Raw genomic sequence first — 26,695 nt, forward strand, 5'->3', positions numbered from 1 at the left:
ATGGAATCAGCTTTTTTTTTTTTTTATTATTTTTATTTTTAACGTTTATTTATTTTTGAGACAGAGAGAGACAGAGCATGAACGGGGGAGGGTCAGAGAGAGAGGGAGACACAGAATCTGAAACGGGCTCCAGGCTCTGAGCCATCAGCACAGAGCCTGACGCGGGGCTCGAACTCACAGACCGCGAGATCGTGACCTGAGCCGAAGTCGGACGCTTAACCAACTGAGCCACCCAGGCGCCCCTGTTTTGACAGACATTTCATTTGCTCTGTAGATGCTGGCTTACTGAAGATTTTTAAAAATTCTGTCAAAAAAGCAATTTGTAATTTCTTTAAAAAATATTTTTCAGTGTTGATTGCCTTTTTAAAAATATTTTCTTGGGGCGCCTGGGTGGCGCAGTCGGTTAAGCGTCCGACTTCAGCCAGGTCACGATCTCGCGGTCCGTGAGTTCGAGCCCCGCGTCAGGCTCTGGGCTGATGGCTCGGAGCCTGGAGCCTGTTTCCGATTCTGTGTCTCCCTCTCTCTCTGCCCCTCCCCCGTTCATGCTCTGTCTCTCTCTGTCCCAAAAATAAAAAATAAAAAATGTTGAAAAAAAAAAAAAATATTTTCTTTTGAAGTAATCTCTACACCCAAAGTGGGGCTCGAACGTAGAACCCTGAGGTCAAGAGTTTCACGCTCTACCAACTGAGCCAGCCAGGCGCCCCTGATTTGTGATTTCTGAGAAAATTTCTATTCCATCCCTGTTTCCCCTGTTTCCCTACAATCTCTTCTCCCAGTTCAAATATCAGATTGTTCACTCATTGGGTGAAGACCTTTGATGCTTTTCCATTGTTCTTCAGACAATGACTATATCCCATGGTCTACAAAGACCCTTCATGGTCTAGTCCTGGCTTCTACTTCTCCTGCCTTGGGTATGGTGTCAGCGCTATAGGAGGCATCACATTCCCCTGCCTAGAGTAACGGGCAGCCCAGGAAGAGGAGCTAACAGATACGTGCTGACAACTGCATTTCGTTCTGATTCTGGAAACCGTTCCGTTTCAGCCTTCAAGGGGCCTTAATTGTTCTGGAATGTTTGCTGACGTAATAGAGCTTGGCTCCTGACGGCTTCTTGTCCTTAGGCTTAAAGGTAGAGCAGGCATTAATAAATGTTACAAAACGTCTTTGGTTGTGCTCAGCCAGTTTTTTTCCATCAGAAGAAAGACTGTGCTTGATTAAAAGCTATCATCCTTTCCCAAGGGTTTCCCGGGGACAAGACATTTTGCCGCCAACTCTGGAGCGTAGGAAAGAAGAGGGATGGAGCGCCCGGGTGGCTCGGTCAGTTGGGTGTCTTGACGCTTGACCTCGGCTCCGGTCACGATCTCACAGTTGGTGAGTTCGAGCCCTGAGTCAGGCTCATCGCTGTTAGCGCGAAGCCTGCTTGGGATTCTCTCTCTCCCTCTCTCTAACCGCCCCTCCCCCATTTGTGTGAGAGCTCGCGCTCTCGCTCTCTCTCAAAATAAATAAAGAAACATTAAAAAAAAGAAACGTGAGGGAGGGAGACACACAGAAGTTACCCCTATTACATGGCAGACTGTCTCATGGAATGTGCTAGGTTTTGCTGCTGCAGCAAATACCTCAGAGGCTTATAACCATACAGGCTTATTGATCCTGCTGCGTGTCCAACAGCTGTGCTCTTCACTGGGTGGCTCAGTCAGCGAAGCGTCTGACTTGAGTTCAGGGCATGATCTCGTGGTTCACGGGTTCGAGCCCCGCATCGGGCAACCTCTATGTGGAAAATGGAGAAAGAGGGAAAATCACGGAAGAGGGAAAAGATACGCAGTCATGTAACCCCCTCCTAAGACTTAAGTGACACATGCCATTAATGCCCGCGTTTCGTTGGTCAGAGAAAATGATACGATCCAGCCTGATGTCAAAAGGGCAGCGAAGTATGAGGTTGAACCATGTAAGATTGCCACTTTAGTAAGTCAAAAAATGACCAAATATCAGCAATGTTATTTGATTCGACCTGCTATAATCCTCCTATCGGGAGGGCAAGGAATATTTGAATCTACCCTGTAGATGTACCAGCAAAGTTGCAAATAGTAAAAAAATATTGTCTTTTAAATTCAGATGAGGATATGCAAAGAATTAAAATTCAAAAATCCTGTATTTCACTTGAGTTGCACACATACAACCAACCCTTCCATGTGTCAATAAGGAACTTAAAATCTGCTGAGCCCTTGCAATGTGTCGGGTTCTATGAGAGATGGCAGGATAGAGGCATCTGTCCCCAGGGAGCCCACATTCTGGCTTCTGCCCCGGCATCTAGCACGGATGATTTGTAGATAGGGGGCAGGGGCATGGGGAGCTGTGGCAACTTGTGGCCCTTCTCTAAGCCTAGTGTTGTGGCCAAATTCATTCCTGTGCAGCCGCAGAACTCACGGTGGCTCCTTCAAGGGCGGCTGGAGAATCCCTAAGCTTGGCGCATGCCTCATCAGGTCAGGCCTACCAGGGTCTCCTCCTGCTGATTAACTCAAGGTCAGAGTGATTACTTTTACATCTGCGAAATCCCTCTGTCTTTGGCATTTTTAAAAAAGTTTATTTATTTAGGGAGAGAGAGAGAGACAGAGCATGAGCAGGAGAGGGGCAGAGAGAGAATCCCAAGCAGGCTCTGCACATCAGTGCAGAGCCCCATGTGAGGCTTGAACTCATGAACCACAAGATCATGACCTAAGCCGAAATCAAGGGTCAGACGCTCAACCAACTGAGCCACCCAGGCGCCCCTGACTTTGGCATTTAATACAACCTAATCGCAGCAGCATATCCATGGTCCTACCTATATTTCAGGGGAGGGGATTTTCCGGGGGTGCATACCAGGGGCCGGAAAGCTTGGAGGTCACCCTAGAATTCCTCCTGCCTTGGGGTTGTTAGCCTTTTTAATTTTAGCCATTCTTGTAGGCGTGTGTCATTGTTTTACTCTGTATTTTCCTGACATCATTGGCTATTTGTAGATCATCTTTTGTGAAGTCTTTGTCTCAGATTTTTTTTTTTTCTCTTCATTTGTCTTTCTTTTTGTGGAGTTGTATATTCCGAGTATGGGTCCTTGTTTAGATACAGTATTGTAAGTATCTTCTCCCAGTGGATGATTTTCATTTTGGATGAACAGAAATTACTTATTTTAATTATGTCATACTTGTCAGTTTTTTAAATAGTGATTTCTGTGTCCTGTTTATGAAATCTCTGCCTACCCTGGGGTCGTAAAGATATTTTCCTATCGGGAACCTTTCTCCTGAACTCTGCATTGTTTTTACTTTTCAAATTTAGGTCTATGATCCACTTTGAATAATTTTAATTTTGACATGGGACCTAGCTCATTTTTCTTCCATATCAATAGCCAGATGGTTCAGTGCCATTTATTGAGAAGACCCTACTTCAGTTATGCTTTTGTTAAATCCGGTTACTGCTTGATGTCTGAGTCTGATCTGGGCTCCCTCCTATTCCAGTGAGTTATATGTTTGTCTGTATGCCCGGATCAAACTGTCCTGATTGTTATATTTATTTTTTATTTTTAAGATTTTTTATTTTTATAATTTAAGAGATTTTTTGTTTACTTATTTATTTGCATTTATTTATTTATTTTGAGAAAGAAAGAAAGCATGAGCCGGGAGTGGCAGAGAGAGAGGGGGGGAGAGAAAGAATCCCAAGAAGGGCGCTCGAACTCACAAACCATGAGATCATGACCTGAGCCAAAGTCAGACGCTTAACTGACTAAGCCCCTGTCCTGATTATTTTTAAGTTACGCTGTGATGTTTAAACACCACCTTTACAGGTAACCTGGGAGTCGTGACCTCTATAGCATCCGCACGGCTATTTCCTTGTGCCAGGGAGCAGGGCACAGGCCACTAGAAATGGGGACACAGAAAGGGGGAAATAGGGAGTGAATAGCTCATGTCCAGACAGAGCTTCACTGAAGACTCCAAAAAGATGTACAGATGTCTTGGATTTAAAAACTTAAAAAAGCATCCTCGTTTTAAAATGTCAGAAAACATAGGGGCGCCTGGGTGGCTCGGTTGGTTGAGTGTCCCACTTGGGCTCAGGCTGCTCTCTCTGTTTGTGAGTTCAAGCCCCGAGTCGGGCTTTGCGCTGATAGAGCAGAGCCTCTCTCTCTCTGCCTCTCCCCACCTCCCTCAAAAATAAACGTTAACAAACTTTCTTTTAACGTCAGAAAATACAGATTTGGAACAATCTATAAATTTGGGGCGTTATTCAGGGCTCAGCACTCGTGCACACTCAACTGTTTGCTGGCTGTGTAAAAGGCAGGCATGGGCCGCGTCCACAAAGGATCAGGAGCAGGTGCTGAGCTCAGTGGTGGGACAGGGTGGGTTTGAAGGGCCTGAGGGACAAGGAGTGACCACAGGCAGGAGCATGGGCCAGTGTCGGGGGTCCTCAGACGGGGAGCCCCCGCTGCAGGGAGAGCATGCCCGGGAACTTGGCTTTCACTGATGGCAAAGGCCTCCGGCTTTCTGACCTTCTCTTCCTTTACTTTTGACTATCTCCTCCAGAATGGCTGCTCAGTACAGAAAATATCACCAATCAGTCTCCACCCCTCCACCCCTCCACCCCTCCACCCAGAATTAGCCTCAGGCTTTGTTCTGCCCACGTTGGAGCCTGACAGTCAGTTTCTTAACAATCAGGGGCGGGGTGAGCCCCACGCACACTTTTGTTTGTATCCTGCATTTCTTGCTTGGTGTATTAGCATCTCTCTGGGTCACTACCGTGCTTCCTCTGGAATCTCAAACTAGGGAAGTTGGGCCATTAGTGAGGATTTCCTGAATCCCCTTTGAAGGATCAGGGTGGTTGGGCTGGGTCTTCCTGTAGCTGAGGGGTCGGGTTATCTCTCCCTCCCCTCTCTCCAGCCACAGGTCTTCAGGACGGGGAACGCTGGTGCGCCTTTCAGGCCTGATCTCTGAAGTGGCGGCTCTTCTTTTTTAAGCGACAGTGAAGTCATTTAATGACTGAGTGCCAGGAACTAGGCTAGGCTTGAGCGCCCAGAAGCTGCCTACAAGCGGTGGAGGCCATCGGGAAAGAGGGACACAGGTCTCCACACAATGCGAGGTGACAGGGCTTTAAGAAAGGATGGGGGGCGGGCAGTGGAAAAGTACCTCGGCTGTGATTCATCGGGGATAATGCTCTGCTGGTGTCACGCCATCCAGGAGTGCCGACAGCTGACGGCTGGAGGACACATCAAAAATAGAACCAATTTTGGGTGAAATGGGTGAAGGGATTAAGAGATTCCAAAAAAATTTTAAAAAGTAAGAGGAATCAGTTTAAGGGAAGAAAGTCGATGAAAATTAACACAAAATGTATTACTTCTGTGCCATACCTGGCCTCTGCTGCAAGCTGTCTGTTGAACTCAACAACCTGAGACCATTGTGGCTGGCACTGTCTGGTCCAATGGGCAGGTCAGGCTTCCCGTTCCAGACAACTCCCAGCCTGCTGGCGGAGGGCAATGTGGTGGTCCATCTGAACACAGACTGCTGATTAAACTACAGGCTGTGAATTAGACGAATAGAATTCCCAGAGTCGCGGAATTTTGGATCCCGAAGGACATCTCCCTGGCTGTGAAACAACAGGATGGTTTAAACACGTATTCACATAGCCTCAACACAGAGTAACGGTCCGCCTGTGGTTCCCAGCCTGACTGCTCCCTGGAGTCCCTGGGAGGGCTCTGAAAACTCAGCATCAGGGATGCTCAATCACACCCCCTAGAGGATTCGTTTCTAACAGTCCTATCGAGGTAGCATTCAAATACCATACAACTCACCGTTTCAAAAGGTCCAGGCCAATGGTGTTTAGCGTGTTCCGAGGGGTGCAACCATCACCACAATTTTAAAACATTTTTATCACCTCAAAAAGAAGCCCCTTTCCTTTTACTGTTACCTCTCTATCCCACCATCCTCCCCCCAGCCCTAAGCAACCACTAATCTATTTCCTGTCTCTAGATTTCCCAGATGTTGTCGACATTTCATTCCAAAGGAATCGTACGATATGCGGCCTTTTGTGACTGGTTTCTTTCATCTGGCAATAATGTACTCAGGGTTCATCTATTTTGTACCATGTGTCAGGATTCCACTCTTTCACGGCTGAGGACGATTCCATGGCATGGATACGGCACGCCGACTGGACGTGTGGGGGTATTTCCACCTTTTGGCTGTTGTGAATAACGCTGCTACGAACATTCGTGTACCAGCCTCTGTGTGGACATATGCTTTTGTCCCTCTTGGGTGCGTACCAAGTCATGGAATTGCTGGGCCACATGGTAACTCTGTGTTTAATTATTCGAGGAACCCCTAGACTGGTTTTCAAAGTGGCTGCACCATTTTCCATTCCCATCAGCAGCGTTGGAGGGTTCCCTTTTCTCAACATTTCTGCCTTCTCCCATTATCATCTGATTTTTTTTTATACAAGCCATTCTAGTGGGTGTGGTGTCTCCATGTGGTTTTGATCTGTTGATGACTAATGATGTTGAGCATCTTTTCGTTATTGGTGCCTCTAGAGGTTTTTCTTTTATGTTTATTTATTTTCAGAGAGAGATCGTGCGCATGTGTGGAACCATGAGTGGGGGAGGGGCAGAGAGAGGTGGGGGGAGAGAGCCGCAAGCAGGCTTCGTGCTGTCGGTGCAGAGCCTGACTTGGGGCTCGATCTCACGGAGATCAAGACCTGAGCTGACACCAAGAGTCGGTCGCTTGGCCAACTGAGCCACCCAGGCACCCCGGTGCCTCTAGACTTTTTGATTCGATTGATCTGGGTGATTTATTTTCAAGAAACTTTTTTATTTTGAAATAATTTTTGGTTTAGATAAAAGTCGTAACAATCATATAAAACTCTCATTTACCCTGCATCCAGCTTCCCAAACCCAGCTTCCCCACATGTCGATCACACTTGCTCATTCTGTACTCCTGAGACATTTAAGAGTGAGTTGTAGACAGGAAGGCCCTATACCTCTAAATGCTTTAGTGTGTATTTTCTTTTCTTCTTTAATTTATTATTATTATTATTTTTAATATTTATCTGTTTTTCAGAGAGAGAGAGAGAGAGAGACAGAGCACAAGTAGAGGAGGGGCAGAGAGAGAGGGAGACACAGAATCCGAAGCAGGCTCCAGGCTCTGAGCTGTCAGCACAGAGCCTGACGTGGGGCTTGAACTCACAAACCGTGAGATCATGACCTGAGCCGAAGTCAAACGCTTAACTGACTAAGCCCCAGGCTTAGTCCAGGCACCCCATGTGTTTAAGAAAAAATTTTTTTAATGTTTATTTTTTTTGAGAGAGAGAAACCCGGGGAGGGGCAGAGAGAGAGGGAGACACAGAATTGGAAGCAGGCTCCAGGCTCTGAGCTGTCGGCACAGAGCCCGACGCGGGGCTGGAACTCAAGAACCGCGAGACCATGACCTAAGCTGAAGTCGGACGCTTAACCGACTGAGCCATCCAGGGGCCCCTCCATGTATCTTTCTTAAAAAACAAAATTAAAAACCAACTTGCTCTTATGCAACCATAGGAAAATGATCAAAATCAGAAAATCGATACTGATTCAATACTGTTTACTGAATTTGATCAAATTTTGCCAAATTCCAGGATGTCGGCATTTTAAAACAGCTCCACAGGTGATTCCAATAGACACTAGGGGCATCTGTCTCCTCCTCTTGTGGAGAAGGACCGTAGAAACGAGAATGCCCTCCCTGAGGTCACCGGCAACTTAGGGCAGGGTTTTTAGGGTGTCCAGCCCTTGAGGCATCTTCTATGACTTAGGAAAAGAGGCCTTTCCTAGAGCTGAACCAGATGGGCAACTGCGTGGCGAGGGGACAGTGCCTTTGTTGTCGTGTCAGGCCTCTGTACCCTAGCACCAGGCACATTCTCTATGTAGGGCTGAGGATAGCTGAGAAAGGGGAGGGGAGAGGCGGGGCTCCTGAGGGCCTGGGACTGTCAGTCTGTTCTGCATCGTGGGACACGTGCCCTTCATGTCTGCCCTTGGAGAGTCTGTGCTTGACATTGAGTGGGAAGGAGAGGAGCTGGTTATAGGCTGAGGGGCAAACTGTTTCTTTGTTGTATTCCATGATCTGAGCTGCCAAAATCGGGAGTCTTCTCTCCTGCTAAAACCTGTCTCCAGACTCTCCCTCCTTCCACTCCCCCATCCCTCAAACCAGATTTCACCCTGGTCCTGGTGGTCTTTCCAACCCACAAATCTGACCACATCCCTTTCCCGATTAAAACCACTAGATGAAGCCAGAGTTCCTCCATATGCAATAAATGGGAAGAGCGGCTGTCTCTGCTCGGCCCTTCCCCGCCCCCTGGTCTCTAACTCCTACTCACTCGTAAGACTTACTCTGGCATCTCTCTGCAGAAGCCCCTCTGAGGCTGGTTATCTGTTCCCGCAAATGATGCCATGCGTCTCTCCCACAATACGACCCAGCGTGTGTATGCGGAGATGTGTCAGTGGAGCAGGGATGGGCGGTGGACAAGGGACGGGAGGGGGACACACGTTATTTGCCTAGTGCCTTGTTACCCCAAGCGGAGTCTCCAGGCCAACGGGCATCACGTCACCTGAAACTTGTTAGCAATGCACATCCTCAGGGTCCGCCCCAGACTCACTGGATCAGAAATTTGGGGCAGAGCTCAGCCACCTGCCTGGCAGCTGGCCAGCCCTCCAGGTGTTCCTGAGGCTGGCTCAGGCTTGAGAACCACTGGCCTCGCAGCCAGAATCCGGGGCAATTCAGCCCTTCCCTGGGTTCAAGTAATTCAAGGTGGATATTCTCCACGGCTGGGAAGTCAAGAATATCAACCAATATTTCCAGTGCACCTAGTATGGGCCGGACAAAGGACACAGGAAGATGCACTGGGTGGGAGAGTGGGAGCGGGTGGGGGAAACCCAAAGCCCGTAGAAGGCCATCTGGGTGGCCCCTCCAGCTGCTGGGCTGGGTTTGGAGTTACACTGATGGAAGCGGAGACCTCAGCCCTCAGGGAGCTCTGGCCAAGGCTTCTAGAGTAGCCATTAGGTAAGGGGCACCACCTTTATATTCCCACGGCTTCACGTTTCTCATGGTCCCATTAGTATAGGGATTTCAAAGGAAACCACATTTGGCCGTAAATGTAAGAAGATAACAACGCAAGTCTGTAGAGAAAGAATCTGGGCCTTCTAGGTCACGTTCGCTTAAAATGTTGACATCCAGGGGCACCTGGGTGGCTCAGTCGGTTAAGCGTCCAACTTTGGCTCAGGCCATGATCTCATGGTTCATGAGTTTGAGCCCCGTGTCGGGCTCTGTGCCGACAGCTCAGAGCCTGGAGCCTGCTTCAGATTCCGTGCCTCCCTCTGTTTCTGCCCCTCCCCTGCTTGTGCTCTCTGTCACCCAAACGTAAATAAACATTAATTTTTTTTTTTAAATGTTGACATCCAAGCACCCCCCTACTGATAAATACATTCAGTGAATAGTTTTTAATACTCTAGACCTGTGGCCCTTTGTGTGTAACTTAGTGCCTATATAACTAGATGATGAAATACTTCTAAGACTGAACACCCTCCTCCATTTAAAAACTTTTTTTTTTTACAAGCACCTTTAAAATTCTGGTTCAGAATTTCTTTTATTCAAACTCAAACATTCTTGCCTAAAAGTCAGTCTGTTCTGTAAGTGACCTTGTTCTATTTTCATGCTGCTCCTAACAAAATTGACAAGTTGTCACTCATTGCACTTTGGTGGTTGCCTGTGGCTCTGTTTGAACTTGCGTCTGTCAGATATTCGGTCGATGAGAGTGGAAAAATCCAGTCATATGGCATGCATGCACTTTTAATTTCTTAGAGCAAATATGTTGGAAAGAGCTGATTGATGCAAACACAGACCATTGGTCTTCTGCAAATGACAGGGGACATGTTAGGGTAGATTAATGAAAGATCTGAATTATAGATCTTGAAGGCTTGAAAGGAAACACAGAACAGCAGGCAGGCCAGGGACTGGTTTCTATGGGTCCTCCTTTGATTAAGAGACATGAATGTTTGGTGATTTGATATTAGAAATGTTAGTATTTCTTCTTTTTATGATTTTAGAGGGAGAGAGGGGGAGAGATTTCAGGAGAGACGGGGAGGGACATGGGGGGGAGAGAGAGAGAGACAGAGAATCCTCTAGGATCCCCTAGAATCCCCTAGGATCATGACCTGGGCCAAAATCAAGAGTTGGAGGCTCAACTGACTGAGCCGCCCAGACCCCCGAGAAATGCTAGTATTTCTAAAGTGCCTCTGAAGTTCTCAAACATATTTTAAACATCCTCGCCATTTGCATGATTTCTGAAGGAGAGGCTCGCGTGGAAGAGGTCATGCTGAAATGAATTGTCACAAAGCTATTGGAATCTGTCTACCTCTTATCTTACTGGGTTACATAAACTGCATCTTCAATGTAGTTCAAAGTGCTTCTTAACGTAGACTCTAATAATGTGTCTGTATTTAAAAATGTATGTTGCTGAATCCATTTTCTTTTTCAAGCCACCGTCCTTACTGCGGTAAGGTGATTCTGCCAAAACCCAGCTCCTTCAAAGCCCACTGGAGTTCCACATCAGCACCGGGGCAAAGCCCAAATTCCTTAGGAGGACAACAGGAGCCCTTCAGAACCTGGCCCTCCCCTCCAGCTGCCTCTCCTGACCACGGGGCCCCTTTCCTGCCAGACGTACACTGGACAGCTTGGAATTTCCCCAACTGCGTGGACTCATAGGGTGCCCTGTGTGCTGCCTGCTCCTGTCCGCCTGGTGACTTCCTCCCCATCCCTCGAGATGCAGCCCAGTTAGCATCTCTAAAGTCCTAATTCCTCCCCCTCATAGAGTCCCCTCCCGTCACCCTGTGCTTGCCTTCTTATTGCTGTCTCCGGTGTGAGAGGCACCAGTCTCACACCGCTAAGGGGGTGCCCTCATGTGGTTACGCTCAAAGAATCGAAATGAAATACAAACACAAAGTCTCTTGGCTGCACTTGCCACATTAATAACGCTCAGCAGTTAGTTACACATAGTTAGTGGCAACCATCTTAGGTAGAGAACGTTTCCATCACTGCAGAAAATTCTAGACTTCGAGCTGCGTTTAATGCTGCATCTCCAGTGTCTAGCAGAGTGTCCAGCACTTGGCAGATGCTCAAGAAATTCCTCTAAGTGAAACTGAACCGATGTGGGACCATCTTCAGAGAGGCAGGAAGGAGCAGATGTGTCTTTTGTCAAAGGAGGTCATGACTTTCCGATGGACATAATGGGAGCGTGCTTGGTTCTCAGAGGGAAGGGAATCGAAACTGGCTCAGAAGTCACCTTTTACCTGGGCAGCCTGTCCCCAGCCAAGGCTGTTACTATGGAGAGGGTGGGACTAGATGCTAGGGGCAACTGGGGGATTCGGCCACCCTATAGCAGCAGAGAGCAACCTGGCTTGAGGGGCACTTTGGGTGACAGCATGGAGCATTCTGGATGTCAGGTGAAGAAGTTTGGACTTTCTTTTACTAAGATTTCGAGCCCCTGAAAATGACTGAGTAGGGCAATTGCAAGATTGTAGGAAAAGTCAAAATGATTGCTACAGCTCCTTAGGCTTTAGGTCCTGTGGATTAGGAAAGGCACTTCGAGTCCCCAACCATTCTGGGTCCTTCGTAGTTTTGGGAGGCCCCCAAAGTGGGAGATCTTTCTCTTTGGGGGCAGCACAGACATGGTTGCTCTGTGCCAGTTCAGAAACCTCATTTCCTAATGGAGGCTTTGTCAGCCATGGTGTTTTATTTGTTCATTATTCATGAATAGACTTGACTCTGTTCAACATTAAGGTTTAATGGCTGCAAATTTGGGCCGCAGAGAAGATAGCAGGGCCTACGTAGCTTCCAAACAACTCCCTTTTCCCTGGAAAAATCTTCTCTAGGAATCCGTGCCAAGCCCCGGTGAGAAATGAGTTTTCATGATGTATTTGAAACACGCATCTTGTAAGAAACTGTCATTATACATGGCATCAGGGTGGGGAGAAAAAAGAAAGAGTAGTCCTTTCGGACCAAAAGCATTAGTTTTAGATCCGGAAATGCTAGGAGTAAGGGAATACCTGGTTTCAATTGTATTATTCCGTGTCCTTCAACCCATGCACGCTCACAGACACACGCAGGGGCACATACACAAAGGACACCCTCCTGAGTGGACGGTGCAAAAAATCTCCATAATCCATCCAGTGGATCTTTAATTTCTCGAACTCAGAGTCGAAGGTCTTGGGCGAGGGCCCTCCTATGAGCTGTCTTCTCAGCGATCCCTGTTAACGCAAGATCAGGTGAGTGAATTGTAGTCACACGGGGGGGGGGGGGGGGGGCGGGGAGATGGTATGATGTGATCACGGTCTTTCCAGAACCTTGGGCATTGTCAGTTCTGCTTGTCGGGCGCTGTTCAGCCTTCCACTCCTTGGCTTGCGTTTCCCGATCACCGCCGTTGCGAACATCACTTCCGGGTTGTGAACCATCACAGGAGCGGTTTCCTTGCCACAAACACCCTTTTTAAGCCACTGGATGCATAGTCACCCCCATTTTCCCGGTGAAGTTCTCGAGGTTCTTAAATAACTTGCCCAAAGTCACAGAATTAAGGGCCAGAAGCGGGACTTTGACTCCCAAACTCATCAGACGACACGGCTCCTGCCAGCTTCACTAGGTCACATTTAACTCACCCTGGCGAGGAGGAAGGGCATTGCAGGAGGAGGGAAGAGCATGGGCAGAGACACAAAGACTTTAAACAGGAGAAGGTATGTTCCAGAAAATGCAAGTTATTCAGCACTGGGGGAGTCAGGTGTGTGTGGCGGGGCAAAGGGGTGGAGAATGGAGTGAGGGGGAAGGGGTGATGGGGACTCATTGAAACTGGCAGGGACTTGGCCTCTGATAGGGAAAAAGCCAGGACCCATACCCATCATGCAGTTTTATTTTTATTCAGTTATTTCACTCCCGCAGCTTGGCTGGAGGGTGGAGGATGGGGTCCTGGCTGTATCACTCTTGTAGTGTGACCCTGGGGGAGTCACACTACCCTTGCTGGCTCTCAGTTTTCTCTCTCATCTGCAAAGCAAGAGTATTGGACGAAAAGAAGTCACTACCGCAGGCCAAAGTTTATCGTATCTGCCCACTGGGCTGCAGTGGGGAGACGCTTTATTGGCTGATCCACTTTGCTAATTATTCCCCTCACCCCCCCATCCCCCTTTTTGGGTAATCACAGCTAGCCAGGCGCTCAGCACCCCTAATCAGAATGCTGTGCCCCTCTCCAGTATCCAGGGACTGAGCGAATTCTGGCTCAAGGTCTCCCTTTACACAAGGATGAAGATTGTGGCTTTAGGAAATCCTGTGCTAATGTCCTTCTAGAAGTCCAGGCTGCTGGACCTCCTGTTTCCCAACTCTTGGTCCCAGGTACCCCTCTGGATCCTGGATGCTATTGGCTCACATTTGGGAGGTGCTTTGGGCGGGGGCGGTTATAAATATTTGGATTTTGCTTTTTAAAACTATTTTTATTGGAAAAACATCCCGTGCACAAGGGAACCACCCAAATACAAAAAAAAAAAAAACAAAAGTGCAAAATCCCTAAGCCTCCTGTGCCCCTTCCCACACCTACTCCACCCCAAGGTCGGAGCTCCCAGTCCGCCAGCCCGTCCTTCCTTCGGCATCTCTGCCTGGGCGGGGCGGGTGCGAACCGGGCTCCTCCCGGGGCCTCAGGTGTAAGCTTTGTCCATCTGCTGAGTATCGGCCCCGGAGGCCGACGCCCGAGGGCCTGGCGCCACCGGGACGCGCGGATCCACCTCCGGAGTCGCCCCTGCCCCTCCAGGTGATGCCTTGACTTGCATCTGTCCCAAAGGAAGCACCGAAGACTCTCAGGTGGAAGATCAAAGATGGACTCCTGTAGGTAATAACAACGTTTTGAGATAATCATGCACGTGGTGAAAAACCCAGGCGCTACAAAGCCCCTCTCTCACCCGGGACTCCCACACACCCCCCGCCCCGGTGCTACCAGCTTCTCGCGTCTACGCTCCGGAGCTATTCCGTGCATGTACAAGCACGCCTCCCACCCGTAACAACTTTCCAAAGGAATCTGACGCGAGTGATTGTACTCTAATTACTTCGGCTCTTTGCTTTTTTCACGTCACCGTGGGTCTGGCCGCGGGCTCTCCGCCAGCCCCGCCTTCCTCGCAAGGCTGCACCGGGACCGCGGTCACGGTCGCGCGTGTGGGACGCGGGGGTCAATTCCAGGGAAGTGCCCGCCCCCCTCCTCATGAGCGCATGACCGAGGGCCAGCGGGTCCCCGGCTCGGCAATCTGGGGAGCTTCCTCGGGCCCGCGCGCGCGCGCGCGCGCGGGGCCGCCGCAGGTTCCCCTTCGCAGAGTCTCCCTCTTAGTTTTAGGCCGGCGAGGGGCGTGCGAGAACCCGCGGACGGGAGGGGCGGGAGAGGCGCGCGGAGCCGGACACCGAGCCCCGCGAGAGGGCGGACCCGCGCGCCGCCCCGCCCGCGCCCCGCGAGCCGCGCCGTGCCCGGGCGCGCCCGCCCTGCCCCCGCCGCGGGCGGTCCCCGCTGCAGCCGCCCGCCCGCCCCCCGTCCGCACCCCCCCCCCCCCCCGCCGGCCGCCGTGCCCGTCCCCAAGGCGGCTCGTCACCGCCGCGAGGCCAATGGGCTGGGCCGCGCGGCCGCGCGCACTCGCACCCGCTCCCCCTAGTCCCTCCCGCGCTCTCCCCGGCGCCGCTCTCCGGCCCGCGCCCAGCCCGCCGCCGCCGCCGCCGTCGGAGCCGCCATGCAGCCCCCGCGCGCCTCGTGCCTCCCGCCGCCGCCGCTGCTGCTGCTGCTGCTGCTCGCGGCGCCCGCCCCGGCGCAGCCGTCCCGGGCCGGACGCTCGGCGCCTGCCGCCGCCGCCGCCGCCGGGTGCCCGGAGCGCTGCGAGCCCGCGCGCTGCTCCCCGCCGCCGGCACACTGCGACGGCGGCCGCGTCCGCGACGCGTGCGGCTGCTGCGAGGTGTGCGGCGCGCCCGAGGGGGCGGCGTGCGGCCTGCAGGAGGGCCCGTGCGGCGAGGGGCTGCAGTGCGTGGTGCCCTTCGGGGTGCCCGCCTCGGCCACGGTGCGGCGGCGCTCGCAGGCCGGCCTCTGCGTGTGCGCCAGCAGCGAGCCGGTGTGCGGCAGCGACGCCAACACCTACGCCAACCTGTGCCAGCTGCGCGCCGCCAGCCGCCGCTCCGAGAGGCTGCACCAGCCGCCGGTCATCGTCCTGCAGCGCGGCGCCTGCGGCCAAGGTACCTGCGCGCCCGGGGCTCCCCGCTCTCGCCATCCCGGCCCCGGCGGGCCCGCCGGGCGAGCCGAGGGGCGGCGAAGCGTCGCGGGGTGTTGGGGCTCCCACCTGCTGCGAGAGGCGGGCCCCGGACCCCCGGTGGGGGAACTTTCCGCGGGCCCCCTGGGGACCCAAGCTTTGCGCCCGGCCCGGGGCCAGCTCCGCGCCCGGCGGGTGCCCCGCGCGCTCTGGGCGGCAGCCCCGGGCCAGGGTGACGGGGCGTCCCGCCCGCTGGCCGGCTGCTGGGTGCCCCGCGAGGCACCACAGCGCCCCGGGGGAACACGGACAAACGAGACAGGAGTGTGCGCGTAGAGTTGAGAGGGATTGGGAAAGGTGCCTTGTGCCGGAGGCGTCGGGACCGCCAGGACTCATTTCTGTCGCTTTGCCTTCCTTCTACTTCTCTGCATTCGGCCCCCCACCCCCCTGGCGCCTTTAGAGTTAAGCGTGCGTTCGTCTTATTATGGATCCTGTCCCGGAAAACTTTCCCGTAACTTTGTATTTGAAAGGAACGGTGTTCCCGCCCGCTCCGCGGTTCCCCCAGATGATCTCGCTGGGTTGGCACCGCTTGAGCCCCGCAGACTTTGCAGCGGCGTGGCCGCCTGCCTGCTTCCCGTGTTTTGAGCCAATCCTACAAAAATGAAAGTGGCTTTTTTTTTTTTTTTTTTTTTTTTTTAAATAAGCGGAACGGAACTTTGGATCGCGGAATCTGAGGCGGGGAAGGGGTGGGGGAGGCGGTTGGGGATGAAGAAGTGAACCCCTCCTCCTTACTTTCGCATCATTTCTGGCTCAGCGAGACCCGTCCTGGCTGGGGAGGTGCCGGTGACCCAGCGAAGGGTGGGGAAATTGTCTCTCTCGCGGGACCTTCCAGAGGGATGCTTCTCCAGGCGGAGAGACCATGTGGAAAAACAATACGGAGTTCAGCTGCGGCCAATCCAGCGGGGCCGGCTGTGCTTGGCAGCGCACTTGGCCGCAGCCTCCTACCGCGGGCAGTGCATGGAGAGGGAGGGAGGCAGGGGAGCCCAGCGCCAGGAAGTGGTCTAGATTTTCTTTGGAGAAATATGGTCCAACATGACCAACTAGGGCCTGGCACAGGTTGGCTCCCACGCAGAGAAAGGTGCCAGAGCCGTGGAGGAGAAATTGGGAGGTTGTGTATTCCAGCAAGACAGGAGCAGGGAGCCCGGCCTGCCCTCAGGAAAGAGCCTAGCCAGGGGGGTAGGCAGGAGACTTCCCTCGGAGAGAAGTGGTCCAACAGCGACTGAGGTATGGCTGTGACAGTGCACAGGTGTGAGATTCCCGTTTCACAGATAGGGGAACTGAGGCTCAGTTACTTGCCCACGGCCACTCAGCTGGAATTTGAACCCAGACAGCCTTCCTTGGTGCCAGCCTAGTGCTCAACCCCAAGGCTGAGAAAGAGAGGTCAGACAGGGTGACGGAAGTTTCCGGAAGGCCGGGAAGTGCATCCCGGGCGGCCTGCTCAGTCTGGGCAAAGCCTGAAACTTGCTTGGGAGCTGGTGAATAGATCGGTGTGGCTGGGGACATTAGGGGCGGGCAGCGAGAGTGACTCAGGCTGGTGGCACAGAGTCCCGGGCCTGAAGAGGCCGGCTGTGCTGTGTATTTGGATGTTCTTGGACCAGGGGCAGCTTAAAGAAATCCCAGCGTAGGACTCGCCTAGCACCGGAGCGCAGAACTCGCCAGGGTGCGGAGTGAGGGCCACTGCAATAGTCTGGGTGTGGGGTGACGACATTGAAAAAAGCATCTGGCATATTTTTGTCAAAGACGAGCCAGCTGTTCCTGCGTGTAGTCTCACTGCTCGGGGTCTTGAGTCATTGGCACCGTCTGAGCACCTGATTTATTGCCCGTGGAGTCACTTAGCGAGCTTCGCAGTTGGCAGAGGCATTAATAGTCGCCGTGTGGAGAGAAACAGGTCCTTGTCCGTGGGCCATCAGGCCCACAGCAGGCTCCCAGACAGCCGGCGTGGGGACAGTCACAGGAGGATGAGCGTGGGTGGCGGCCTTGAGAGGAGGGAGAGACAAGAGGGGGCGAGGCTATTGTCACCCTTCTCTCTGCAAGTATTTCTTGAGCGCTGCGGTGTGTCAGACGCCGTGTGCTTCTCTGCCTGGCACACGGGAGGCACCCGGTAGATATGTGGGCAGGTGATGAATGAATAAGTGAATGCATCAGGAAATAGGAGGTGCCTGAGACACAGGGCCATCCAGACTTCCCCTAATGGAAGGCCTTGCTTTTCCCATCTGCTGCCCACCCGCGCTCCACTCCTGCCATCTAGCACTCCGCCCTTGACTTCCCAGAGGTGCCTCTGCGGACCGGAGCCTGGGAGCCAAGACTTCATTCAGTGGAAGCCCGGCCGGCAAGCAGGTCACTTGACGTCGTTGTTGAATGAGGTGAAATTGGCAGCCAGTTCTGGCCGAGAGGGTTGGCGGGAATGCTCTCTCTTTTCGCTGGGGTGATCGCGGGAGGCCTGGAGTTGGAGGGAGCCGTGCACGGATGTGGGGAAGCAGCTCCCGAGACAGGAGCGGGCTCCATGATCTCCGAGATCCTCTGGAGGGTTTGTCTGGAGCGGAGAGCGAGCGGGGAGCCAGGAGGAAACGCCCGCAGACCAGCGGGCCCTGAGTTGAGCGGCTCTTTAGGGTCATGGTGGATGGTTGGATGGGGGAACGTGTCACCACTGAAAAGAAAGCACTTTTATCTGTAAGCTGTTTAACGAAGAGTTCAGACAGCGTCTCCTAAAAATGGTTCTGGAGGTGAAGGCAAATCATCTATTTCAGAAGTCTCGGGGCACCGGGGTGGCTCAGTCGGTTAAGCGGCCGACTTCAGCTCAGGTCATGATCTCGTGGTCGGTGGGTTCGAGCCCCGCGTGGGGCTCTGTGCTGACAGCTCGGAGCCTGGAACCTGCTTCCGATTCTGTGTCCCCCTCTCTCTCTGACCCTCCCCCGTTCATGCTCTGTCTCTCTCTGTCTCAAAAATAAATAAACATTAAAAAAATATTAAAAAAAAAAATCTCAATGCTGCTGTCAGGGTTTGGATGGGAAAGTGTCCAAGTATGAGAACAAAGATCTCTCATCTTTCACCACTAGCAGCTTGGATTCATTTAAAGCAAAAATTCGCTGCTGTCAGGAAATTATAACAGAGAAAGGAATTGCAAGTGATATAACAGTATAATAATAAAGGCTAACATATATTTAGGGCTTATTCTGTGCCAGGCATGCGTCAACCCATTTGACCCTCCTAGAATCGTGTGAGGAGTGTGCTCTAATCTTCCCTGTGTCCCAACTGGGAGACAGAGTCACAGAGAAGTTCCTTGTCCAGGACTTGAACCCATGCATCTGGTCCAGGGCGCATTCATAATCACCATGCTGTGCTGTTGACAGAGAAACTAAGATTATAAGCCAGCTCCAGCTAAGCCGCGGCTAATAGCTGGAATAAACAGTGCTCCAGATGGCCATGGCCTTGAGATGAAATGTAGGACACCTCCCAGCTCTCATTCCACAGGCACGAGAGTTGGAGGACATGGTTGCCCCAGTTGCCGTCAGTGCAACTTTTGCTACAGAAAAGCAAAAGAACAGAAGGGGCTGGAAGAAAGATGTATCCAAACCAGAACCGTCGGCCCCAGACTGCTGTTGGGGAGAGAAAGTCCCCTCTGGATTCCCAGACATTGCAAAAGACTAGCCAGCACTACAGATCTCTGCTAAAAATGGACGAGAAGCCAGGAAAGAGGCCTGAAAAAGACTTCTCAAAGCAGCAGGCTACTCCGTTTCTACCCCTAGTACCCACCCCAGGAGAGCCCACCCCACCTCAAACAGCAGCCCAGACAAGCCTGGAGCTCTCCTGTCCTCGTTCTGGTCCTGGTCCCAACATCGCCGTCCCCCCCCCCCCGGCCCCCCAAATCTCTCCTCCCCCCCCCCCCCCCCCCGATGAGGTGGAGCCTGGCTGTGCATTCCTGGTAAAGAGCCACCAGCTTGGAAGAAGAACTGTCTTTTCCACGGTTTAGAAGGCTTTGCTCTCTCCGGTTGGTTATTTGCCTTTATTCTCTTGTCGGTTTTGCTAAAGAGTTAAAATATTAAAGTTTCACAAAATTAGTACGTTAACAGTATCGAAAGCCAAGCGTTTGAGTTATTTCATTCCATCCAGAAGAGCTGTAAATAGGTTGCATTAGAGCTTAAAATAACCGCATTCAGTAAGCGATTCTGGTGGGGACCATGAGCTAACTGTGGTCAGGCGGCCGACAGCCTCCGGACTGCGGGGCTGGATTCTGAGTCCATTTGGAGTTGTGTGATCCTGGACACTGTTTCGTGCCTTGGATTGAGAGATCAGACTTTCCATGGGCCTGTATATCAAGTGAATAAATAGCTCTGGTCAGGCTTAGTTTGAAGAAGAAATCAAGCTTGGCAGCGGCTGAGGGTTCCTCGGAAGGCCAGCTGGTGTGGAGGGACTGGCGGGCTGGCCCCTGGCTCTGACCCTTCCTAGACTGTTACCTCACCCAGGTGACCAGCCCCTGACATCTCAGAGCCTCAGCAATGAGGGGATTGGGCCAGATGATCTCTGAGGTCCCTTCTAGCTGGAATGGTCTGTGATTCTTGTAAGAAAACTAATCTAAAAACCTGTGGTCACGTGGCCCATCTTGGGCCTGGTTCCCTTGTACGTTAGCTTTTGCTGGCTGGGGAAAATCCCTGGTTGACCATCGTGGTGACATGCCCACCCCTGAGATGTGAGCTCCAGTGAACCTGGTGCCTCTCCCTGCTTTTCCCAGAGGCCCCACGGCTGGGCTGGAGTGGGATCCTTCTTGAGTCATTTCATCTTTCTTTCCCACCTTCCTTGCCATTAAAGAAGAAGGAAAAAGGGAAGGCAGGCAGGCAGGCAGGCAGGCAGGCAGGCAGGCTGGCAGGCAAGAAAGGAGGCAAGAAGGCAAAGAAAGAAAGGGAGATAGAATTAACATCAGCGATAGGGAAGTTGGTGTGACCCAGTGCTGCTGGGTGACATGTGTCTAGAGCCACCGATGGTCACCAGCTAGGATAACACAGCACCAGACGGAAATGACTGGCAGCGAAGAGGCCAGGCCACTTGCTGCTCAGAGGGTACAGAGTTTAGCATTTGGAATTAGTGACGTGGATTCTATTTCTAAGTTTCTTCAGAGCATTTATGGAACACCTACTGTGTACTCAGAAGGGGGTCGAAGGGAGTAAGGCTAGCAGCCCACGATCTCAAGGACTTCGTGCTGGATCACGCGATACCCGGCCTCAGGAGTCGGAGCAGCACTTTCTAAACGTGGGACTTCGTGTGTGTGACGTAATCTCTGTAAGCCTCAGTTTCCTCATCAGTGGAATAATAATAAAAACAATAGTACCTGCGTACATATGTCCTTGGGTTGCTGGGGGGTGGAAGCTTCGAATTATATGAAGTGCTTAGAAGTGTACCTGCTGCGTTACTAGGACCCAATCAGCATTAGCTGTAATAATAGAAACAGTCATCATTTTTGAGACATCTAACAGGGAGTCAGCTCGGCGGGGGGAGTGCTGTAAGGATCGTGTCTTCCTGGGGATGACGTGGGCAGGTGGGTTGCAGAAGGCTTCGCAGAGAAGGAAGGTGGTGGGGGACATGTGTCCTGGAAGCTGACTTGGAATTTGCCAGTAAATATGTTTGAAAGTTTCTCTGGGCAGAGGGACTCAGACGCCACTGTCCCTGTTACCCTGTGAACCCCCTGGTCCTTGCCTATGTATCATTTGACAAGTGTGTGACTTTTCTTTCTTTCTCTCTACTTCCTTCCTTCTTTCTTCCTTTCTTCCTTTCTTCCTTTCTTCCTTTCTTCCTTCCTTCCTTCCTTCCTTCCTTCCTTCCTTCCTTCCTTCCTTCCTTCCTATTTAGTTTTGAGAGAGAGAGAGAGAGCGTGAGAATGAGTGGGGGAGGGGCAGAGAAAAAGGGAGACACAGAATCCGAAGCAGGTTCCGGGCTCCCAGCTGTCAGCACAGAGCCCGATGTGGGGCTTGCACCCACCTGCAGGGAGATCATGATCTGAGCCAAAGTCGGACGCTTAACCGTCTGAGCCACTAGGCGCCCCTGTGTGACTTCTCTTGAGTGAAGAGCTGGGACACCTGAGCTTTTACAGATGTCCCCTTGTTAACCCTGCCTGGAGGGACTTTGTGACGCTCAGGAGATGGCAGTGTTTAGAAGCCCTGAGAGCTTCCTGAATAATCCTTGTTTTTGTTTTTTTTTTTCAACGTTTTTTATTTATTTTTGGGACAGAGAGAGACAGAGCATGAACGGGGGAGGGGCAGAGAGAGAGGGAGACACAGAATCGGAAACAGGCTCCAGGCTCCGAGCCGTCGGCCCAGAGCCCGACGCGGGGCTCGAACTCACGGACCGCGAGATCGTGACCTGAGCCGAAGTCGGACGCTTCACCGACTGCGCCACCCAGGCGCCCCAATAATCCTTGTTTTGGGAGCGTCTCACATGGAAAGATTTGCCACATCTAAGTGTGGGAGCCTACCGGGTAGCCTATTATTTGAGATTCCTGGGACAAATTGTCAAGTAAGCGCATTGCGTGAACACGGGCCTCCCCAGCATCACGTGACAGTGGCCCACTCCCTCACCGGGGGCTGATCCTGCGCCCTTGGGCACATGGTGGTTTCGGAGGGCACGTTGCTGTGGCTGGAATGTTTGATAGTTTTCGGATTTGAATAGACCCTAAGTGAGTCAGAGGCTTGTGTTTTTCATTAGTTGTGCAATCAGATCTTGAGAAGAAGACGGTGGGCCTGTGTGTGTGACGAGCTGTTTTCTTCTCAGGGTTTGGCGAGGTTCGCGGGACGGTTCCCTTTCACATAGTCTCGGGTGAGATTTCACCAGCTCATTTAGCACTTGAGTCATCTTGCACCCCGTGACTGGGAGAAGCCCTGTCTTCGGTGCCACTATTCCAGGTGGCAGTCACCACTTGGTGGGGATGGATGGACACAGAGTTCTGCTAGTTGGGGCTGCCCAGGCAGGCGGCTGCCAGCCAGATACGGAGGAGAGAAGGCTCAGCGTCCGGCGGTCACGTCTGGCTTTCTCCGGCAGAGTGAGCTAGCCGGGGGGCCCAGGGACCCCGGGACGGCCGGGTGGTGGGTCACAGCCCTGGAGAAACAGTGACCCCCCCCCAAAGAGCTACTGCCGCTGGGTGCGCTCTGGGAGGGGACACTGTGCACCCTGAGTTAGGGGCCTGCTGCCTCCTTGGCCACTAGGGCCACCCAGGGAGGGAATGGCATTGTCCTCGCTTCCCGGCTCAGGGAACAAGAGGAGGCTCCAAGCAGTAGGTTGTAACTGACCAAGGCTCCCTGGCAGGACGAAGCAGGGCTGGGACTGGGACCCAACTCTGTCTTACTCCCAAACCATTTTGAGACTTCTTTTTTATCCATGTTTTTAATTTATTTTTGAGAGAGAGAGAGAGAGTACAAGTGGGGTAGGTAGGGGCAGAGAGAGAGGGAGACAGAGGGTCCGAAGCGGGCCCTGCGCCGAGAGCGGAAAGTCCGATGTGGGGATTGAACTCACGAGCAGTGAGATCATGACCTGAGCCGAAGTTGGACGCTTATCCGACTGAGCCACCCAGGCGCCTCAAGACTTCTTTGCCTCAAGTGTTACTTAGAAGACTGTTACTGAATCTCTAAGTATTGGCGGGGCGGGGGGGGGGGGGCGGTTTCCAGCGATCTTTTCTGTTCTCGATTTCTAGTTCAGTTCCACTGTGGTCTGAGAACATACTTGGTATGATTTCTGTTCTTTTAAGTTTGGTAGGGTGTGTATTCTGGTCTGGAATGTGGCCTGTCTTGGCGAGTGTTCCATGTGAACAGCAGAATATTCTGCTGTGGTTGTTGGATGGAGTGTTTTATACATGCCAACTAGGTCTAGTGGACTGATAGTGCTGTTCAGGTCAACCCTGGCCTGACTGATTTTTGGCCTGCTTGGTCTGTCAGTTCGCGAGACAGGTGTGGCAAAGTCTCCTGAGTGTGCTCCAAAGCCCTGACCCGCTGTCTCCTTTGTGACCTCCTGGTGTCAGGAGACCTGGGTTCTCGTACTTGCTTGGACCTTTGGGGGGAGTTCCGAACTCCCTGCAGCCTCAGTTTCCTCATCTGTAATATGGGGATAACGATGCTGCCTAGGAGACCTCAGAGGGACACTGTGAGAGTCAGAGGAGAGAGTGGCTGTGAAGCTGTGTGGTCATCTGGGAGTCCTGGAGCATTGCACCTGCAAGGAGTTAGGGCCCTGAACTGGCACTTCCGGACTCTTCCGGGGCTCCTGGTACAACCAGCACCAAGCGGTGGAGCCAGAAGGGTGGAAAAAGTAATATGCTTCCTGTGTGTTTAGGACATGGGTCTCCTCTGGGCGTGTCCCCCCATCCCACTGAGACACGATAGCCCTTGGCCAGGGCGACTGAATTATTCGTAAGCACTGATGCTCTGTTTCAGGGAAGCCAAAGGCCAAGTCCACTACCATCAGCTCTTAAGGGAAGAACACTTTGGCTCAAACCACTAGGAATTGGGAATTAATTGTACCGAGCACACTGCCATCTCCACTGTGCCTCCAGGGAGCCTGTGGCGTGCGTTCCGAGTTCCTCAGGCTGACTTTCTGTCGGACATCTGCTGGCCAAGAAGTGGCCTGAATTGAGGTTCTCCAGCTTGAGATTGCTGGAGAACTTCATCAAATGCATGAATCCGTATTCCAAGATCTGACACTTTGGACATTTTTGGTTCTGAAAACTAGAGCCCAGTATGGGTTCAGCTCTCACCGGAGAAACCCAGAAGTCTGATAACAGCACAGAAGGCACAGGAGGAAGGGCAAGGATTGGAGACCGTCGAGAAAGGACCCGTGTGCCCTGATTTCTTCGTGTGTGTGTGTGTGTGTGTGTGTGTGTGTGTGTGTGTGTTTGGGGGGGGGGGAGTGGTTCTGCGGTGTTCTCAGACACAGCCATTTCCTCGGAATGCCCATCACTGGCCAGCCAGACAGTCCTTCGTCCTCTGAAAAATACTGTGGGCTTCCACAGCCCATCTCTGACCACGGCCGCACCTCATTTTCATGTTTTCTGGGGTTTTGTGGACAAGAACAACTCCTTCGCTTCAGAGGGCTGGCCATAGTCCCCGAGTGCCTTGTAGAGAGGACCGAATCCCAGAGCGTGCAGCCTGAGTGTGGAAGGGCCTTGCAGGTCTCGTAGGCCAACCCTTCCCTTTACAGATGGGGAAACGGGCACCTAAGGGGAACATGACTCACGAGCTGCCCAGCTCATCAGTGGGGAGCCAGTGTGGACTCCATCCTGAGGCCCTTCCCACGTCAACCACACCTTCCTGCTGGAAGCAAGTGGGTGTTTGGGAGAAGACAGGGTCCATCCACATGATTTTTCCATGAGGCTGAGAAGCAGTGGGTACTTTGGCTTAGTCTCCCAAAATGATGCTAAAGATAACTGCCCCCCCCCCCCCAAATGATCTCCCCTCCAAAAGAATGATCTCTTTCAGTTGGAAGATGACCCCAAAGCCATGCACGTAATGACTGATTTCTCCTCTCAAGAGTTCTAAGCACATATTATTAATGCGTCTGAACTATAATTATAGTGCTCTCGCTGAGGGGAAAGAAAAAAAAAAAAACCAGTACAAATATCATGGTGGACACGCCAGATAAATCGGGGCTGAGATGCTTCCTTGTCTTTTAAGCCGCGGTTAGATTTTCTTTGAGATGACTATACCAAGTTTTCCCTCTTTTAGCATCAAGGCTCTTTTTCCTTTTTATTTCTTTTACTGGACTCTGTAGACGTCTCAGGACATGAATTCATACATTTGGTGACACATTTTACCGTATCAGTTTTTAAAAATTATAAATATAGTCTCATTACATCGCGAATAAAGAAAACTGGCAAAAAAAGCCACAGTTTGGCATCTCCATCATTTCTGTCCCAAGCATTACCAGCGTCTGGTTACCGAGTCCCCGCTTTGTGTCTGTTTGAGCTGTGGTTGCTGTGGCAGGGGATACTGAAATGAACATTTTCATGCTCTTGGTTACTTTAGTATCTAGGGCTATTCCCCAGGGCAGATATTAAGAAGTGCGACGACTGGATGGAATAAGGCTTTTTTAATGCCCCTCGGTGTATATTGCCAAGTTGTCTTCCTAGAGGGTTGTACCCGTGTTCGTTGCCATCAGCTGTAGAATTAGCAGCGTCTTAAGTCACTGAAAGTTGAGACGGGCAACAAGAAATTCCCCTAAAAGAAAACCTTTAAGATAAATGGAACAGGATGATGCCAAATGAGTCATTCTGTTCACTGAATACATCACCTGGTTGGTCTTTCAGTTATTTATTTATTTATTTATTTATTTATTTATTTATTTATTTATAATGTTTATTTATTTTTGAGAGTGACATAGAGCATGAGCAGGGGAGGGGCAGAGAGAGAAGGAGACACAGAATCCAAAGCGGGGTCCAGGCTCTGAGCCGTCAGCACAGAGCGCGATACGGGGCTCGAACTCACGAACCGTGAGATCATGACCTGAGCCAAAGTCGGACGCTTAACCGACTGAGCCACCCAGGCACCCTGGTCTTTAAGTTATTTTTATTTTCAGGTGGATGCTTTTAAGAGATAATCAATGTTTGGGGTAGAGTGAACACTTCAAAAATTTGGTTTTTACCCAGTGATAGAGTTGTGATCCCAGACTGTCTGACCTGGAAGCGGTCCTGTGTTTGTTAGGTCATCTTATCTGAGCCTACTGTTTTCAGTGAGGAGCCAGGACCAGCCAGGGCATGTGAAGGTCCGAGGTCACAACCCAGGCTGTGACCGAGGACTTGAGTCCCTGGACACCCAGCCCAGGCCTCTCTGCACTGAGCCTCCCAGATAATCCAGTTCTGCCCAGGATGCAGGAGGAGGCCAGGATGTTTTTGTTTGTTTTGCAAAGGGAAGAATATGTTTATTCAAAACGTTTTGTACACACAGAAATATGACATGAGCCACGTAGATAAAATCCACCTTTCTAGTAGCCCCATTAAAAGAGTTAAAAAGGTACAAATGACATTTTTTTCTTTTTTATTGTAGTTGTACTGAGGCGTAATTCGCATGCCATGAAATTGACCCTTTTAAAGTGTGTGGTTCACAGTTTCTGTATATTCTCAGAGGGGTGCAGTTATCACCGTGGTTGAATTCTATAACATTTTCATCACTCCCAAAGGAAACCCAGTACCCAGGGGCACCTGGGTGGCTCGGTCGGTTGAACGTCCGACTTCGGCTCAGGTCATGATCTCACGGTTCGTGGGTTCGAGCCCCCACATCAGGCTCACTGCTGTCAGTGTGGAATCAGCTTTGGATTCTCTGTCCCCCCCCCCCCTCCCCCCCCCCCCGCCCCTTCCGTGCCGTCTCTCTCTCTCTCAAAACTAAATAAACGTAA

At 51.8% G+C, this 26,695-nt stretch overlaps 1 protein-coding gene across 1 annotated transcript in view; it reads left to right on the forward strand.

Annotated features, from left to right (window-relative positions):
* Window positions 1-14,679: 14,679 nt before the first annotated feature.
* The window catches only part of HTRA1 (HtrA serine peptidase 1), a 52,161-nt gene continuing 40,145 nt past the window's right edge, over window positions 14,680-26,695 (forward strand). Inside the window, exon 1 of the mRNA XM_058698001.1 lies at window positions 14,680-15,263. Within this exon, the coding sequence (XP_058553984.1) occupies window positions 14,771-15,263 (493 nt within the window). The 5' untranslated portion in view covers window positions 14,680-14,770. The remainder of the gene's footprint in view (window positions 15,264-26,695) is intronic.

Source organism: Neofelis nebulosa, chromosome 13 (assembly GCF_028018385.1).
Source record: "Neofelis nebulosa isolate mNeoNeb1 chromosome 13, mNeoNeb1.pri, whole genome shotgun sequence".
Classification (NCBI taxonomy): Eukaryota; Metazoa; Chordata; class Mammalia; order Carnivora; family Felidae; genus Neofelis; species Neofelis nebulosa.